The sequence below is a fragment of the Zea mays genome, chromosome 3 (genome assembly GCF_902167145.1).
Source record: "Zea mays cultivar B73 chromosome 3, Zm-B73-REFERENCE-NAM-5.0, whole genome shotgun sequence".
NCBI classification, from domain to species: domain Eukaryota; kingdom Viridiplantae; phylum Streptophyta; class Magnoliopsida; order Poales; family Poaceae; genus Zea; species Zea mays.
Window position 1 is genome coordinate 219,385,394 of NC_050098.1, and position 18,327 is coordinate 219,403,720.

Consider the following 18,327-nt stretch of genomic DNA (forward strand, 5'->3'; position numbering starts at 1 on the left):
TAGTTTAACGGTCGCCAGCCTAACCGAATCAGATAGGCTCGACTCGTTCCTCCAACGAGCTACAAAAGTAGCCTATGCTTGAGGCTCATTCCACGATCCTCGATCTTTTTTCTAGCCCTACACTCCACTGAGCAGCCGTCGACACAAGATACTCATTGTTGAGCACGTCCACCTTTCTTGTTCACTAGCGCCACGTTGCGGTCCACTTCTAGGATGAACCAGGTGCCGGCACCGGCGCCCTTCATGCCCGGTTGTGGCATGTGTCCGGGCCCGCCTCGGCTTCTTGAGGTGCGGCGAATTGTGCGTCTCCAACAACAACTTCATTCACGCCGACGTCCTTGTAGAAGACGACCGACAGGATGGTCGGCACGATGTCGAGCGCGTTTCGGCTGGCGCCGAGCGTCGACTTGAACGCCTTCGTCGCCGACGCGGGAGCTACCAAAGATGACGGTGATGGGATAGTGCAGTTGAAGTTCGGCACACAAGAAAGACGATGACTTGTCGCGACCGATTTAGCTATCGGTTTTAGTGTTAGCCGTGGAAAATTAGTTAGCTTTCGACGGACGTCGACCAACTAAAGTTAAAGTGATCTTACTATGTTGCACTTGCACATAGACGTTAGAGTACCTTGTAGAGGTGCATGCTCATGATTTCTCTCTGGAATCACTCTAGAAGGCGTCAGGTTGAGACTCAATGGTTTTATGCTTCAGACTCATGTAGTAATATAGTACTCCCTCCGTTTCTTTTTATTTGTCGCTGGATAGTGTAAAATTACACTATTCAGCGACAAATAAAAAGAAACGGAGGGAGTATTAGAGATATACAAGTGCTCATCTGCGAGTGGATTCTCTACAATGTAGCAACCATAAATCGACCTTACGCCTCTAGCTTGAGGCCACCCTAAACGGATGGAGCAGATATTTCCTAGTACCCCAAATGAGTTCCACCATCGCCGTGGTTTCCTCCGTGAGGCGCACGTCTGTGCCGGCTCTCACGAACGGCGCGAAGAACATCTCCGATATGGTGACCACCATGAAGGCTGTGACGAGGAGGTACGCCGCTGCTCTGGGCGGCCGCCACAGCCCGGCCGCCCTGGCCCGTCGCTCAGCGATCTGGAACGCGGCATGGAACACGAAGAAGAGCAACATCTCACCCCTGGGCTGCTGTAGCGTCAGGTACCAGTACAGGAACTCGTGGAGCAGGCCCGACATTAGGAACGCGGCCAGCACGCCGACGTCCCGTCCCCACCTGGCGCGCACGGGCGCATACACCGACTCGCGGAGGAGGTCCACGGCCATTAGGTTCCACTGTTGGCCCCAGAAGCTGTTCAGCGAGGTGACGGCGAGCGGCGTGCTGAACTGCCTCTCCAGGCTCGCGCCCATGAGTGCCGCGGAGACGAGCGCGATAGAGGAGAACACGAGGTCGAGCGTGAGGAAGATCTGGACGCAGTAGAGGTAGTGGAGCGCGTAGAGCGGGAGCCACCTCGTGTAGGGGTACGCCATGGCGAGACAGCTGAGGAGCAGGACGCTGCGGACGCATGGCCTCAGGAACTCGGCGCTGGGTGGTGGTGATGACGACGACGACGACGCTTGGTTCTTCGTCGGCTGCTGGAGACGGACCTTGATGGGGAGGCCGGCGCAGAGGACGAACGGCAGGAGCGGGAGGCGCGGGTGGAGCGGGCCGAGGTCGAGCGCGAGGAGGACGAGCCTGTTGATGGCCAGCCAGGTGTGGAAGAAGGTGGAGAAGAGGCGCAGGTGGAGGGAGCTGAACATGCAGGGCATGTACACGAACACCGGGAATGTCGGGAAGAGCGCGGCCAGGCGCGGGACGCCGGGGCGAAGGCGGCGAGCGGCGAACCGCGCGTACACCGCGCACGCTGGGGTGAGCAACGTCGCCCACGCGAGAGCCCTCAGCTCCGACTCCATCGTGGGCAGGGCGAGGGCCTGCATGGTTGACGCGCGGGATCGATCGATCGATCATGTTATTGAATACGATGAACACACGTATTTATATACCTGCGGGGGAGAATTTTGCAAATATGGCACCATCTAAGGTGGGCTTCAGAAACTTAGCACCATCATCGCGGTAATTGAATTCGTAGGTTTGAACATTTAGCATCGGTTTCTCTAAATAGTCATTAGCATATTTCATCTTCCCGTTTTGCCCTCACGCCGTTTCTTCCCTAGGCGCCGTCATCCTCTGTCGTTCTCTTCTTCTTCAATCTCTGTTCTTTGACTGGTCGTGTCTCCCTCCGCCATGCCTTCTTCGACCTCGTCTCCGCTACGCCCACCCCGCTCGTCGCCTACCGTCGCGGGGGCCCCGGCGGGACCTCGCCGTCGACCCGGCCGCGGCGCGCGCCACGCTCGTCACCTGTGGGGGCCTCTGCCCGGGGCTCAACACCGTGCTGAGGGAGCTCGTCGTCGGGCTCCATGAGCTCTACGGCGTCCGCCACGTCTTCGGCGTCACCGTCGGCTACCGAGGGTTCTACGGCGCCGACGAGGATCACGTCAGGCTGCACCCCTCCGCCGTCGACGACTGACACAAGAAGGGTGGCACCGTGCTCAAGACCACGCGGGGTGGCTTCGATCTCGGCAAGATCATCGACGACATCGTCGCACGCGGGTACACGCAGGTGAGATCAACGCCTCAGCACAGGCACCACGACGTTAAAATCGGGATTGCGTACTGTTTATACTTTACACACTTAAATCTCCAAATTGAATCTGGGCAGTTCGGTATTGCAGAAGAGAAGTATGCTACACTATTTAGTTCGAGATTTCAAGGTTCAGAATGAGTTTTTGAGAGCCGTTCACGCACAGCGGCTAATTCAAGGTTCAGAATGAGTTTTTGAGAGTCGTTCACGCACAACGGCTAATTGTTTCCCTTCTTTTTTTTTATAGTTCGTACACGTGTTTTGAGTGCTTCAGCAAATGCATGTGCTTCATTGCGGTTCGGTGGAAGACGAGACTGAAGAAGAAGAGAACGTCAGAGGATGACGACGTCCAGGGAAGAAACGGCACGAGGGCAAAACAGGAAGATGAAATGTGCTAATGACCATTTAGAGGGATCGATGTTAAAGGTTCAAAGCGGGTAGGATTATATTGCCACGAATACAATTACCGCGATGGCGGTGCCAAGTTTCTAAAGCCCACCGTAGGCGGTGCCATGTTTGCAAAATTCTCCCTGCTGGGTATGGGTACGGCTGAGGCAACAGGTTTTGCAGCGCGGTGTGCGGGGTCATGTCATGTGGATTGCGGCAGCTGAGCAATGCAAACTCTAGAGCTAGTTTGACAAAGCAGAGGTAATCGTGGGGGGCACGTACGAGACACCACCTGAATCTAGGAGCGCGCAACGGCTCACGAAAATGTCATGATCACAACCGTGAAACACACAGCATGGTCGTGGTGTGTCCAGATTCTAATAGGCAGCAAGCACGGTCTTCTCATGTATGGCATACTGCTACGTTTTGCAGCCGGATTCAGGTCAGATGGAGTCGTGGGAATACGCTGCCACCTGAATTCAGGAGCGCGCAATGGCTCACGAAAATGCTGTGACGGCAACCAAGAAGCATACAGCATTGGTCGTGGTGTATTTCGCCTTTGTAGCGAAGGAACGTTGTTGCCATGATATTTCGGGGGAAGAACCGAAGAAAGATGGATAGGATCAACAATAAGGCCATGTTTAGTTTGTTTAGTCTAGAGACTAAAGTTTAGTTAGGAGACTAAAGTTTAGTCTCTAACATGTTTGGTTATAAGGGCTAAAAATAGTAAGAATATTCTAAATGACTCATAATAAGACTAAAATAGCCTTTAACATTCTCCTACTATTAGTACAATTGAACTAAATAAAGGGTAAATGTGGAATTAATATGGTTTAGTCCCTTTTAGCACATATGTGAAGGACTACAGACTAAATCATTTTAGTTCATATTTTAGTCCTAATGTTTGGTAAAAAAGAGACTAAAAGAGACTAAAAACTAGAGACTAATCTTTAGTCCCTCTAACCAAACACCCCCTAAATCAATGATGATGTTTATACAAACTCAATTATCACTTCAGAGCTTCGTGTGTATGCTTATGCTATCGAAATATGCCAACCTCACCTGTATTCTTAAACAAAGCTATTATCGTGCCATCCTTAAAATCACGCAAGTACGATTCAGATGTTACCACCGCTCTTAAAGCTGCCAATTATAAATCTTCTAAGGGTCATGTCGGAGGACAGGTGTCGGCGAGAGGAACAGGGGACGCGTGCGGCCCGTGCAGCACCCCGTCGGCGATCACCTTGTACACCGCCTCCGTCGGGTGCGTCCCGTCCCAGGACCCGTACGTGGACGGGTCCTTGCAGACGGAGCACCCGGGCCTGCCACACGGCACGGTCTGGTTCCCGCAGCAAGTCCGCAGAGCGTTTGTGAACCCTGCATCAATCACACTTTTTGATCAGTCAGTCAGCTATTGGTCTTTCTGATGATAAGGAAATGGGATTTCAACTGATGAGTCATCATGGCCTATGGAGTTACGGGCCTTAGATAGAAGCTACCACTACCAGTCAGTTGTGCTGGGCTGATAGTTTGGATAATACTAGCCAAGTTAGGATCTGTACCAGGCCCAACAACAAGAGGCAGTGCACAGCACAGCTGGTCACGACGGGCCATTTGTTGCACGTGAACCCATGATATGGCCTTGGCGTTTGTTAGCTCATGCAGCTGGTGTGGCCACGACCACAACTGGTGCCGGGCCCGGGCCCGGGCCCATGTACGCGCGTAGCCTTTTAGCCATAACTGCGCAACTCCCTATCACCCTGCGCAAGGAACAATTCCCTGTGCTTTGTCTTGTCGCCCGACCGTGCTTCCAATGCCAAGGGGCCCGCCTGCTACTACTTGCCAAGCGATCCGATCCGACAGGTGGTGCCCCGCCGTTTGGTGCGCCGTCGCCGTCGCAGCAGCATCGACCTCAAAAGGCAGCAGGCCAGCAAGGCCGATGGACGTCGCTGGCTCGACGCAGCATGGCCTATGCCTACGGTGGACAGCACGGAGGCGCGCGCGCACGTATCTACGTGTGCGAGATGAGCGACGACTCACAGTCACACACAATGAGTAGATGTTGCCGGCGTCACGTACCTAGCTTCCCGGGGTCCTGGAAGATGCTCATCGTGGCCTCGTACCAGTCGGCGTAGACGATGGTCACGTCCGGGTGCAGGCGCCGGAGCCTGTCGAGGCGCGCCGCGAGCACCCGGTTGTGGTACTGGGCGAAGCGGTTGAACCAGGCGAGGCAGCCCGTGGCCGGGTCGTAGTCCCACCACCCGCCGTTGGCGCGGAACCGCTGCAGGTACAGCGGCGTGCAGCCGAAGGGTAGGTTCCCGGGCACCACGAAGGCGCGCGCCCCCATGGCGATGAGCTCCTCCATGGCGCCCGCCAGCTTGTCCACCACGGCCGGCACGAACCTGCGCACCGCGTCCCGCGGCACGCCCCGCGAGAAGGCGAAGTTGTAGTCGTTCCCTCCGATCTCGCCCAGCGCCACCAGCGCGCCGCTCAGCAGCGCGCCCACGCTGCCGTTCTGCTGTGCCGCCGCCGCCGCCTGCACGAGCTCGCGGAGGTGGGTCCTGAACCACAGCATCTGCGTGTCCAGCGAGAAGGGCCTGATGTCCATGCCGTTGCCCGCGAAGAAGGAGCCGTTGTTGGCGGTGGCCGAGATGATGGCGAAGTTGGCGCCGTTCTGGAAGTCCCCTGGCGCCGTGCCCGCCTGGATCGCCGTCACCTTCGCCAGCCCGAACTCTTCCGCTGCATTGCATGCAACCACACCAGTTACTACTCCCACCGGTTTCCTATTAGTTGTCGTTTAGGACAACGACACGGTCTCCAAAATATAACTTTGACCAATGTTTTTTGTTAAAATACAAATGAACTCTTAATACATTTAGACTTTTATAAAAGTATTTTTTATGACAAATTGGTGCATATAAATATTAGGTTCCAAAACTAAATATCAAAATAGTTATTTGTAGTCAAAATTTTATAAGTTTGACTCGAACCTTATCCAAAACGACAACTAATAGGAAACCGGAGGGAGTATTTGGCTTGGCGTGGAGAAGAAGACCATCATGCATGGATTGCTTTTTTACAAGTTATTAGTACAGTACAAAATTTGCTTTCCGCGACTACTTACTAGGTGCTTCGAAATGCGCGTCGCACGAACTATTAGAAAGTAGCAACAATAAAGGCAGGTCAACTGGAGTAGCCTTCACCTGGTGCTGTTGCTGCTGCCGCCAATTTTGTGCATGTCTAGGAAAGCATGGGCCAATGATTTGCATGTCGCCAGCCTGCAACGCAACACCTTTGAACTGTGTGATGGGTTCCCCGTCTCGGACGGAACGGAACCAAGTTCTTCCTCCTCCTGTAGAGGAAGATGGGTGCCTGGCTTCTTGCTAGTGCCTCTAAATTCATTGTGCATGCATAGATCGACCCTACCTCATAAATTAAACACGCATTTTTTTACTCGACCATGGTTGCCGCTAATCCCAATTTAAAGCGCGCAGCTGTACCACTTCTACTACTCACGCAACGCAAGCGCGCACTTTTTACGACTCCTGTACCTGGACAGGACAGGACTCGCTCGCGCAAGTTTGAGGCGCAACAGAAACGAACTGAACGAACTGAACTGGCACTCAGACAAAACCACGCATGTCGTTCTGGGGTTCTAGCTCATAAATACTAGACTAGAGGGAGAATCAAATCAAGGAGGAGGCAAAAAGGAGCTAATAATTAGACTTTCTATCTACTTTTCACGTTACTGATACACAGCGCCACACAGGGCACGCGAGAGCAGTCTGTACGCTGTACTGCCTGCTAGCTAGGTTTGTACATACGTTGAATCAGTCCGCCGCGGAACGAAGAACGCTACGCGTGAGTGTGCACAGCTGTGGACCAAGTTCAGAAGCCACTCCCAATTCAATCATGAATATTGAATCACAAATGAAGAGCGAAAGAACAGCGCGATGGAATTTACTCGTATGGGGTCCAGCAGGCAGCAGCAGTTATGCTCATTTTGCAAACCAGCGTGTAACTTGGAAAGAGGCTCGAGCATGCAAAAGGTTCAGAGTTCAGACGGAGGCAGCTTTAGCCTGCTCACCGATGAAGTCGATGACGAGGCGTCCGTCGCTGGCGCGGCCGGTAGGTTTGCCGAAGAACGTCCTCCCGTACGGCGGCGCGCCGTAGGGGCTGTGGCTGCTCGCCGTCAGGTGGACGTAGTTGCCCGTGTCGGTCAGCGAGTCGCCGAAGCTGAAGATGCGCGTGTAGCAGCCGGGCACCGGTGACGGTGAGGCGCTGCCTCCGCCGACGATGGTAGCCAGGAGCGACAGAGACCACCACCACGCCGCTAGCGCTGCCGCTGCCATGTGACGAGGCACTTGCTAGTGACTGAGTGAGTCTCAACTCTCAAGTGCCTGAAGCAAGCAGCAGAAGCAGGGAGAGAGAGAAAGATATATAGTAGTAGAACAGAGAAGTTCACGTAGGTGGTGGAGAGCTACTGCTACTAGGAGGGCATGGCATGTGGCATGTGATGGGCGAATGGAGTGAACAGAAGAGAACAGCTAGCTAGTGCGCAGCCGGTATTTTTTTCTTGAGCCGAGCGTCTGTGGCGACCTCCGCACACCATGAATTGGGGCATGGATGCCAGGTAGCCGTCGTCGTCCAGGGATTCCAAGCCCAAGGACGCAATCTAATCGACAAGGTAGCGAAAGACACAGCTAGCACTGTGCCTCTGCGCCGTACGCATACACACACACACAAAAAAAAGGAGAGAGCGATGCATCTGAAATGAATCATCACACTACCTGAACTTCTTTCTGAGCATTCCTGACTTCTCCTGTGCATCGTCGCACAACGACAGTACAAGTCATCCCTTCTTCGTTTTTAACAGCACGATGTCCATGACCACTGCGCCAACAGAACAATAGCATGCAGCGCCGGGAGCGGCGGCCACCCAAAACGTCGCTCGCATGAAAAGGACGCCACGAGTTGTGCGTATGCGTACTACATGGAGCCGCAGGGCCCTGATTGAAAGAACAGCGTTGGAAAACCGGCCAGAAAGCATGAATGCGTGACGCAGGTCTGCTGTCCGTTGTACTCGTAGGCCATGGACTCTAGCCCTTTGCCCGGTCTCTCTATCTTGTTTCTGTCCGCGCAGAGAGGTTAGCGCCGATGTGGCACGTCTATGGAGCACATGCCCCCCCCCCGGAATGTGAGTGTGTGTGCGCGCGCGAGTGGGCGCTAATGAAATCGGCAGCTTTTGCAGCTGTCAATTTGCGAGTCTCCTGAGCTAAACGGCATGTGCTGCGGAGTCGTTTTCAGTGAAATGGTGCCAGATTCTCTGCGCAAAGATTTTCTCCGAGGTGGTATGGACCTTATTATTCTGTGGGGGACGGGGAGATATGACACTGAGAATGTAAGGTTCGCAGGGAATTGCCCCCCAAGTCATGAGCTAAGCTACTACTCTGTTGTGTTGTGGGAAGGTTTATGCATGGTTGCAGCTACACTTTCGTCAACTCTGCTATTGCTTTTCGCAAAATTAGGCTAATGGTGGTGTGATGCAATATTGCCGTCATCATCAACTAGAATCTTCTGTAGGGCAACAGTGATGGTTAAGGTTGGTTAGGCTCATAAACGCTCGATTGATCAGTCAATAGGTAGCAGGGTGGACCTCAGTTTTCATTTAAGGTTAGCGATGGATGGGGTCAGTGTAGTGTATGCTAGCTAGATATTACTCCCTCCGTTTCTTTTTAGTTGTCGCTGGATAGTTAATTTTGCACTATCCAGCGACAACTAAAAAGAAACGGAGGGAGTATATGTTAGTACGATGTGATCTCTAACTGAGTTAGTTAGGTGGTCTGAGTAGCACCCTCATGTTCTGAGTTTGAATCTCAGTGGAAGCAAATTTAAAGTTGAAGCTAAAAAAAGTCACTCGCTGGTTCCCCAGGTTTTGTGCACACGGAATAAACTAACATGTGGAGGTCAGATCCTCGTGTAGGGGCTAGAAGGGCTCAAAGCAAGAGTAAAGATCTAGCCTATAAGAGACAAACTCTCGTATGGTGCAGAGGGGACAACTTCCGTGACCTTTCTCGATCAAGGCTCCGATTGAGCTTTTCTTATTAATACTAGCATATAGCTCATGCTAACATTATGATCTCGGGGAGGGGGCGGCGGGTCGAGGAAGGGGAGAGATGAGGGATGGTCCGAATAATATTGTCTATAGGATTTGAGTGTGTAAGGAAGAGAGGTTATCCAGCGATCTGAACCGTTGGTTTTTATAGTGTGTTATGTCTGAGTGCAATTTGTTTGGTGGACTTAGTGGAGGTTATGGGCGTAGGCGTGATTTAGTTGGGTGAGTTTTGTAAAGTTTAAATTGGTGGATTATATAGTGGTATAGATATAGAAAATATCATGGGGGCAGTCTTTTCCCTACCCGGCGAGTTTTTAGATGTTATAGGTTATTTGGCATGAGAACTCAGAAATCAAGCCTGGACAATTACTTGGGCCAAGGCACAAAACAGATAACACATATACCTCTACCACTCTATAAGGGTCTAGTGTGGGTGTTCACAGCGTGCACCATGCCTCCGCCCGACATTCTCGCCCCCAGCCCGTGCTCGGTCGATGGAAGGCGCATCCCAGATATCCTCTCGCCCCCGCATCGCTGACCTTCGATGGAAGGCGCATCCTAGGGATCTTCCGTGGTCGCGCCTCGACATCCTTGCCCCCGCGCCTGCGCCCGCGCTCCCCACCCTCCTACCCACATCCTTTGCTCCCCCGCATCACTCGCCCGCCCACCTCGCGTCTACATCCTCCGCTCCGCTGCTCACGTCGTCTCAGTTTCGTCCGTCCTCATCCTCCACGACTTTCGCACAACCACCTTCGCGCGTACACCCGCCTCCGCGCCGTGAGCGACACCGCATTCTCTGCGTGCACCCGGGCGCTAAATACCCTCGCGTAACCACCCCTATGCTAGGCATGCCTACCTTTTTGTGCACCCTCCTTACATCTCACCTCTGCGCTGAATCGCCCCCGCGACCGTCGCCCCCTGTGTAACCACCCTTATGCTACGCACGCGCTACCTTCTTGTGCACCCTCCCTGCATCTCACCTCTCTGCACTGAATCGCTCCCTCGATCCCTCCTCTCCCGACGTGGTCAGGTGGCATCATCAAGGCACCCAGCGGCACACCCGCCAACGTCGTTTGCGCCATCTCCAAGATCGGCAGGTACTTCGCCTTTGTCGGCAAGGTACGCCCGGTTCTTGTCTCCATCTCCGTCATGTGGATCCGCTCAGGGCCGGTCCTGGAGGGGGGCAAGTGGAGCGACCGCACCGGGCCTCCGATTTTGGAAGGGCCCCCAAGTAATGTACATGTATATATAATCTTAGGTGTTATGTCTAGTATGACCGTTTCACTTGCCTCTTTTCGCAGGACAGTTCTGACGTTGAGATAAACAATCTACTATCTGAGTGGAAGGTTTTGAAGTTAAGTTTGCCTGAAATACCAATATCTTCTATGGAGGTTTTTTAGTATGTTTGGCAAATGGATTTGTATCCAAATATTTCAATCGCTTATTGGATATTGTTTACTGTGCTTGTGAATGTGGCATCGGCTTAGAGAAGCTTTTCAAAGTTGAAAATGTTGAAGAACTATTAAGGTCAACAATGTCTCAAGATCGGCTCAACGGATTGGTTACTTTATGCATTGAGAAAAAATTATTGACGAGGTTGATAGCAACACTATTATAAATGACTTCGCATCAAGAAACATTAAAAGAAATTTTTGAGATAATATGTACAAAGATTTGAAGTTGTTTTGATATATTATAGATTTTTATCATTCAAAAATTTTCTTATGTACTTAGAAGAAAGTATATATATTATTGACGTTTATCATTCAAAAAATTTTGAGGGCCCTAATTTTTGTTTCGCTCCGGGTCCAAGAAACCTCAGGACCGGCCCTGGATCCGCTCCGTCTTGTAGATATGGTGGATCTGGTCGTATGGCGGCGTAACCTCCTCCACCGAGATCTAGCCGCAATACGCAGGTGACGAGGTCTTTGTCGATCTCTCAGCCATTGATGAGCACCCGCTAGGTATTCCCATCCCTTCTATTCTCTTCCTGTTGTGCATATATTATCGTGCCCCCATGTCGAGCCCTGACCGCAGTTGTTCAGCATGGCCCTAACTGGCCTATTTCGTGCTCGCGATTTCTTCGTCGTGAGGAATAAGCCTAAAGATTTGTTTTCCTGGTGCATGGGATCTTTGTAGGGCAAAACGAGGCGAGCGGGCAGTGTGCTCATGGACTATGCATATTTTGGTGTTGCCCATCTGAAAGTCGCCTAGAGCGGGGTGGATAGGCGGAATCTGAAATTTATAAACTTAAGCACACACTACAAGCCGAGTTTAGCGTTAGAATTAAATCCGAGTCCGAAAGAGAGGGAAAACAAATCAACCAAGAAATAAAGCGGATGAACACTGTGATTTGTTTTACCGAGGTTCGGTTCAAAGAACCTAGTCCCTGTTGAGGTGGTCACAAAGACCGGGTCTCTTTCAACCCTTTCCCTCTCTCAAACGGTCACTTAGACCGAGTGAGCTTTCTTCTTAATCAAACGGGTCACTTAGACCCCGCAAAGACCACCACATACTTGGTGTCTCTTGCTTTGATTACAAATCACTTGAGAATAAGAATGGCAGAAGAAGAAAGCACGATTGCAAAAGCCAAGCGACAAGAGCGACAAATAACACACAGATCACTCTCTCTCTCAAGTCACTAATCACTAATGATCAGTTGTCTCAATTGTGGAACTTAGAGAGATTGGAAGCTTTGATTGTGTCTTTGAATGGATTGCTAGCTCTTGTATTGAATGTGAAGGATTGGAGCGCTTGGGTGAAGTGAATGGAGGCGGTTGGAGTTGTATTTATAGCCCTCAACCACTTCCTAGCCGTTGCTCCTTTCCTGCCAACCGCGGACGGTCCGCGCCCCTGGTCCGAACGGTCCGGCCCTGCACATCAACAACTGAAATCTCAGCGATCAGTAGTAACGGTTATATCAACGGCTATATAGCATTTAATGCGTCGTCAGATGTTAGATAAAGCAGTCGCGGACGGTCCGGCCGTGCACCCCGGACGGTCCGCGAGGACACTAAAAATACATTTTACCGAACCCGTCACCTTCGGGTTTTTTCTGGTTTTCACCGACCGGACGGTCCGCGCCTGAGGCCGAACGGTCCGCGCTTGGTCGCGGACGGTGCTCGCTTCTCCTTCGGACGGTCCGTAGTGTTGACTTGCGTTTATGCAGTGTTCCTGTCCGAGGGTCACCCTGGTGTCGTGGACGGTCCGCCGCAAGGGCCCAGACGGTCCGTGCTTAGGTGTTTTTCCAAAAAGCTTCTCCTATCCAGAATAATCTACGGTATTCCAGATAGTCGATTTAGAGTAGTTGTAGATGAACTTATGCACCTGTGAAATGATCAATTGGGCAAACTAGTTAGTCCACAAGGTTTGTGATGGTCGTCAAACACCAAAATTGATTATAGGAAATGTTGAGACTATTTCCCTTTCAATCTCCCCCTTTTTGGTGATTGATGCCAACACAAACCAAGGCAAATACAAAGTGTATAAATGTAACTAGTTTTGCATTTTGACAGATGTGCATAAGTTATTTGAAGTGAAAGCATTTCTAAGCATATAAGTTTGATTTGATATATTTAACATTTTGGACCACATTTGCACCACTCAGATTGTTTTTGCAAATCTTTTGAAGAAAAAACTTTTCATATTGTTTTGCAAATAGTCAAAGGTATATGAATATGATTGCAAGAAGCATTTTTAAGATTTGAAATTTCTCCCCCCTGTTTCAAATGTTTTTCCTTTGACTAAATAAAACTCTCCCTGAATGAAATTCTCCTCTTAGTTTTCAAGAGGGTTTTAGTAGATACCAATTGGAAATATTTTGAAAAACTATCTTTAAATATACCAATTGAAAATGGTCATACCAATTTGAAATATACCAAAATTTTTCAAAATACAATTTTAAAATTAGGTGGTGGTGTAGTCTTTTTGCTTTGGGCTAATACTTTCTCCCCCTTTGGCATTAATCGCTAAAAACGGAGACTTTGAGAGCCCTTTCTACTTTCTCCCCATTGGTATAAATAATAAGAGTGAAGATTATATCACTTGAGAGTGATGTGGAATGACGACGAAGGGTAAATGATACCGTTAGAGTGGGGTGGAAGCCTTGTCTTCGCCGAAGACTCCATTTCCCTTTCAATCTATGACTTAGTATAGAAATATACTTGAAAACACATTAGTCATAGCCTTGGTACATAAATAACATGAATTATGTGTTTGTACCAAAGGGAAATATATATGATCAAAGGTATATAGATGAGCTATGTGTGCAATGTTTCAATGAAAATTTCGGGAATCAAGAATGTTTAGCTCATTCCTAAGTTTGGTAAAGGTTTTCTCATCAAATGGTTTGGTAGATATCGGCTAGTTGATCTTTGGTGCTAACATAAGCAATCTCGATATCCCCCCTTTGTTGGTGATCCCTCAAAAAGTGATACCGAATGGCTATGTGTTTAGTGCGGCTGTGTTCAATGGGATTTTCCGCCATGCGGATTGCACTCTCATTATCACATAGGAGAGGGACTTTGCTCAATTTGTAGCCATAGTCCCTAAGGGTTTGCCTCATCCAAAGCAATTGTGTGCAACAATGACCTGCGGCAATATACTCGGCTTTGGCGGTAGAAAGAGTTACTGAGTTTTGTTTCTTTGAAGCCCAAGACACCAGGGATCTCCCCAGAAACTGACAAGTCCCTGATGTGCTCTTCCTATCAATTTTACACCTTGCCCAATCAACATCTGAATATCCTATTAAATCAAAAGTGAATCCCTTGGGGTACCAAAGTCCAAACTTTGGTGTATCAACTAAATATCTCATGATTCTTTTCATGGCCCTAAGGTGAACTTCCTTAGGATCGGCTTGGAACCTTGCACACATGCATACAGAAAGCATAATATCCGATCGAGATGCACATAAATAGAGTAAGGATCCTATCATCGACCGGTATACCTTTTGATCTACAGATTTACCTCTTGTGTCGAGGTCGAGATGCCCATTAGTTCCCATGGGTGTCTTGATGGGCTTGGCATCCTTCATTCCAAACTTGGTAAGTATGTCTTGAATGTACTTCGTTTGGCTGATGAAGGTGCCCTCTTGGAGTTGCTTTACTTGAAATCCTAGAAAATACTTCAACTCCCCCATCATAGACATCTCGAATTTTTTAATCATGATCCTACTAAACTCTTCACAAGTAGATTAGTTAGTAGACCCAAATATGATATTATCAACATAAATTTGGCATACAAACAAATCATTTGCAATGGTTTTAGTAAAGAGTGTAGGATCGGCTTTTCTGACTTTGAAGCCATTAGTGATAAGGAAATCTCTTAGGCATTCATACCATGCTCTTGGGGCTTGCTTGAGCCCATAAAGCGCCTTAGAGAGTTTATACACATGGTTAGGGTACTCACTATCTTCAAAGCCGGAAGGTTGCTCAACATAGACATCTTCCTTGATTGGTCCATTAAGGAAGGCACTTTTCACGTCCATTTGGTAAAGCTTAAAGCCATGGTAAGTAGCATAGGCAAGTAATATGCGAATTGATTCAAGCCTAGCTACGAGTGCATAGGTTTCACCGAAATCCAAACCTTCGACTTGTGAATATCCCTTGGCCACAAGTCGGGCTTCATTCCTTATCACCACACCATGCTCATCTTGCTTGTTGCGGAATACCCACTTGGTTCCTACAACATTTTGGTTAGGACGTGGAACTAAATGTCATACCTCATTTCTCGTGAAGTTGTTGTGCTCCTCTTGCATTGCCAACACCCAATCCGAGTCTCTTAATGCATCTTCCACCCTATATGGCTCAATAGAAGACACAAAAGAGTAATGTTCACAAAAATGTGTGACACGAGATCGAGTTGTTACCCCTTTATGAATATCGCTGAGGATTGAGTTCACGGGGTGATCTCTTTGAATTGCTTGGTGGACTCTTGGGTGTGGCGGTCTTGGACCCTGTTCTTCTTGATCATCTTCCTTATCTTGATCATTGTCATCTCCCCCTTGATCATTGTCCTCCTCTTGAGGTGGCTTAACTTCTTGATCTTCTTCTTCATTGTCTTGAGACCGCTCCTCGTCTTGGGTTGGTGGAGATGCTTGATTTGAAGATGATGGTTGATCTTGTGCTTGTGGAGGCTCTTCAGATTCCTCAGGACACACATCCCCAATGGACATGTTCCTTAGTGCGACACACGGAGCCTCTTCATCATCTAGCTCATCAAGATCAACTTGCTCTACTTGAGAGCCATTAGTCTCATCAAACACAATGTCACAAGAAACCTCAACTAATCCAGTGGATTTGTTGAATTCTCTATATGCCCTTATGTTTGAGTCATAACCAAGTAAAAAGCCTTCTACAGCCTTAGGAGCAAATTTAGATTTTCTACCTCTTTTAACAAGAATAAAGCATTTGCTACCAAAGACTCTAAAATATGAAACATTGGGCTTTTTACCGGTGAGGAGTTCATATGATGTCTTCTTGAGGATTCGGTGAAGGTAGAGCCGGTTGATGGAGTAGCAAGCAGTGTTGATTGCTTCCACCCAAAACTGGTATGGAGTCTTGTACTCATCAAGCATGGTCCTAGCCATGTCTAGTAGAGTTCTATTCTTTCTCTCCACTACACCATTTTGTTGAGGTGTGTAGGGAGAAGAGAACTCATGCTTGATGCCCTCCTCCTCAAGAAAGCCTTCGATTTGAGAGTTCTTGAACTCCGTCCCGTTGTCGCTTCTTATCTTCTTGATCCTTAATCCGAACTCGTTTTGAGTCCATCTCAAGAATCCCTTTAAGGTCTCTTGGGTTTGTGATTTTTCCTGCAAAAAGAATACCCAAGTGAAGCGAGAATAATCATCTACAATTACAGGACAATACTTACTCCCGCCGATGCTATGTAAGCTATCAGGCCGAATAAATCCATGTGGAGTAGCTCTAGCGGCCTGTCGATCATCGTGATGTTCTTGTGTGGATGGTGGACACCAATTTGCTTTCCTGCTTGACATGCGCTACAAACCCTGTCTTTCTCAAAATGAACATTTGTTAGTCCCAAAATGTGTTTTCCCTTTAGAAGTTTGTGAAGATTCTTCATCCCAACGTGGGCTAGTCGGCGATGCCAGAGCCAACCCATATTAGTCTTAGCAATTAAGAAAGTATCGAGTTCAGCTCTATTAAAATCAACTAAGTATAGCTGACCCTCTAATACTCCCTTAAATGCTACTGAATTATCACTTCTTCTAAAGACAGTAACACCTATATCCGTGAAAAGACAGTTGTAACCCATTTTGCATAATTGAGATACAGAAAGCAAATTGTAATATAAAGAATCTACAAGAAAAACATTGGAAATGGAATGGTCAGGTGATATAGCAATTTTACCAAGTCCTTTGACCAAACCTTGATTTCCATCCCCGAATGTGATAGCTCTTTGGGGATCTTCGTTTTTCTCGTAGGAGGAGAACATCCTTTTCTCCCCTGTCATGTGGTTTGTGCATCCGCTATCAATAATCCAACTTGAGCCCCCGGATGCATAAACCTGCAAAACAATTTAGGCCTTGTTCTTAGGTATCCAAACGGTTTTGGGTCCTTTCACATTAGAAACAAGCACCTTGGGTACCCAAACACAAGTCTTTGACCCCTTGTGTTTGCCCCCAACATATTTGGCAACTAGTTTGCCTGATTTGTTAGTAAGCACATAAGAAGCATCAAAGGTTTTAAATTAAATGTTAGATTCATTTGATGCAGTAGGAGTTTTCTTGTTAGGCAATTTAACATGGATTGATTGCCTAGAGCTAGAAGCCTCATTCTTATACATAAATGCATGGTAAGAATCAGAAAGAGTTTTTCTAGCATGAATTCTCCTAATCTTATGCTCAGGATAACTAGGAGGATATAAAATGTAACCCTCGTTATCCTGAGCCATGGGAGCCTCGCCCTTAACAAAATTAGATAATATTTTAGGGGCATTAAACTTGACATTGCTTCCTTGTTGGAAACCAATGCCATTTTTAATACCAGGGCGTCTCCCACTATAGAGCATGCTTCTAGCAAATTTAAAATTTTCATTTTCCATTTCATGCTCATTGATTTTACTAGTTAATTGAGCTATATGATCATTTTGTTGTTTAATTAAAGCAAGGTGATCATGAATAACATCAATATTAACATATCTACATCTAGTACAAATAGTAACATGATCAACACTAGATGTATAGGGTTTGCAAGCATTTAATTCTTCTATCTTAGCATGTAATATGGCATTTTCATCTCTAAGATAGGAAATAGATTCATTGCAAACATTTAAATCTTTAGCCTTAGAAATTAACTTATCATTCTCAGTTTTAAGGCTAGCAATTGATTCATTTAATTTATCAATCTTTGCAATTAAACTAGCATTTTCATTTCTAAGATTGACAATTGAATCATGGCAAACATTTGATTTTTCAACCTTAGCAATTAAGCTAGCATTCTCAGTTCTAAGGTTAGAAATTGTGTCATGGCAAATGCTAAGCTCCTTAGTCAAATTTTCATTTTTCTCTATCTCCTAAGCATAAGAATTCTTTACCTTAACATGCTTTTTGTTTTCCTTAATAAGAAATTCCTCTTGGCTATCCAAGAGTTCATCCTTCTCATGAATAGCGCCTATAAATTCATTTAGTTTTTCCTTTTGTTGCATGTTAAGGTTGGCAAAAAGACTAAGCAAATCATCCTCATCTTCACTAGAGCTACCCTCATCACTAGATGTTGTATATTTAGTGGAGGCTCTAGATTTTACCTTCTTATTTTTGTCGTCCTTTGCCATGAGGAACTTGTGGCCGACGTTGGGGAAGAGGAGGCCCTTGTTGACGGCGATGTTGGCGGCATCCTCATCGGAGGATGAGTCGGTGGAGTTCTCGTCGGAGTCCCATTCCCGACACACGTGGGCATCGCTGCCCTTCTTCTTGTAGTACTTCTTCTTTTCCTTCCTCTTTCCCTTCTTGTCGTTGCCCCTGTCACTATCACTAGACATAGGACATTTAGCAATGAAATGGCCGGGCTTACCACACTTGTAGCACACTTTCTTGGAGCGGGGTTTGTAATCCTTCCACCTCCTTTGCTTGCTGATTTGGCAGAAGCTCTTGATGATGAGCGTCATTTCCTCGTTGTCGAGCTTGGAGGTGTCGATGGGGAGCCTACTTGATGTA

General features: G+C 48.0%; 2 protein-coding genes across 4 annotated transcripts; both read right to left on the reverse strand.

The window, feature by feature from the left end:
- Nucleotides 1-694: 694 nt before the first annotated feature.
- On the reverse strand, nt 695-2,099 carry LOC100283756 (wax synthase). The gene has a single exon (NM_001156655.2). The coding sequence runs from the start codon at nt 1,947-1,949 to the stop codon at nt 885-887; it is 1,065 nt and encodes a 354-aa protein (NP_001150127.2). The 5' UTR covers nt 1,950-2,099; the 3' UTR covers nt 695-884.
- A 1,695-nt stretch (nt 2,100-3,794) lies between these two features.
- On the reverse strand, nt 3,795-8,007 carry LOC100285541 (alpha-L-fucosidase 2). 3 transcript variants are annotated; one of them, XM_008674792.4, is made up of 4 exons: nt 7,831-7,998; nt 7,128-7,440; nt 5,120-5,779; nt 3,795-4,417 (listed from the first exon to the last, which is right to left on the reverse strand). In XM_008674792.4, exons 2-4 carry the CDS (start codon nt 7,390-7,392, stop codon nt 4,209-4,211), a joined length of 1,134 nt encoding a protein of 377 aa, XP_008673014.1. In that variant the 5' UTR covers nt 7,393-7,440; nt 7,831-7,998; the 3' UTR covers nt 3,795-4,208. The 3 variants fall into 3 exon arrangements, with proteins under 3 accessions (XP_008673014.1, XP_008673015.1, NP_001151904.1); XM_008674793.4 differs by lacking the exon at nt 7,128-7,440 and having other exon boundaries at nt 7,831-8,007; NM_001158432.1 differs by lacking the exon at nt 7,831-7,998 and having other exon boundaries at nt 7,128-7,451.
- Nucleotides 8,008-18,327: the final 10,320 nt, after the last annotated feature.

What these genes read in the sequence shown, in the direction of transcription:
- LOC100283756 (NM_001156655.2), bottom strand. Translation starts at nt 1,949, where the DNA reads ATGCAGGCCCTCGCCCTGCCCACGATGGAGTCGGAGCTGAGGGCTCTC.
- LOC100285541 (XM_008674792.4), bottom strand. Translation starts at nt 7,392, where the DNA reads ATGGCAGCGGCAGCGCTAGCGGCGTGGTGGTGGTCTCTGTCGCTCCTG. An exon ending in CCTCGTCATCGACTTCATCG is followed by an intron (nt 5,780 to 7,127) that starts GTGAGCAGGCTA and finishes CATGCAATGCAG; the next exon opens with CGGAAGAGTTCGGGCTGGCG. An exon ending in CCAGGACCCCGGGAAGCTAG is followed by an intron (nt 4,418 to 5,119) that starts GTACGTGACGCC and finishes TGATTGATGCAG; the next exon opens with GGTTCACAAACGCTCTGCGG.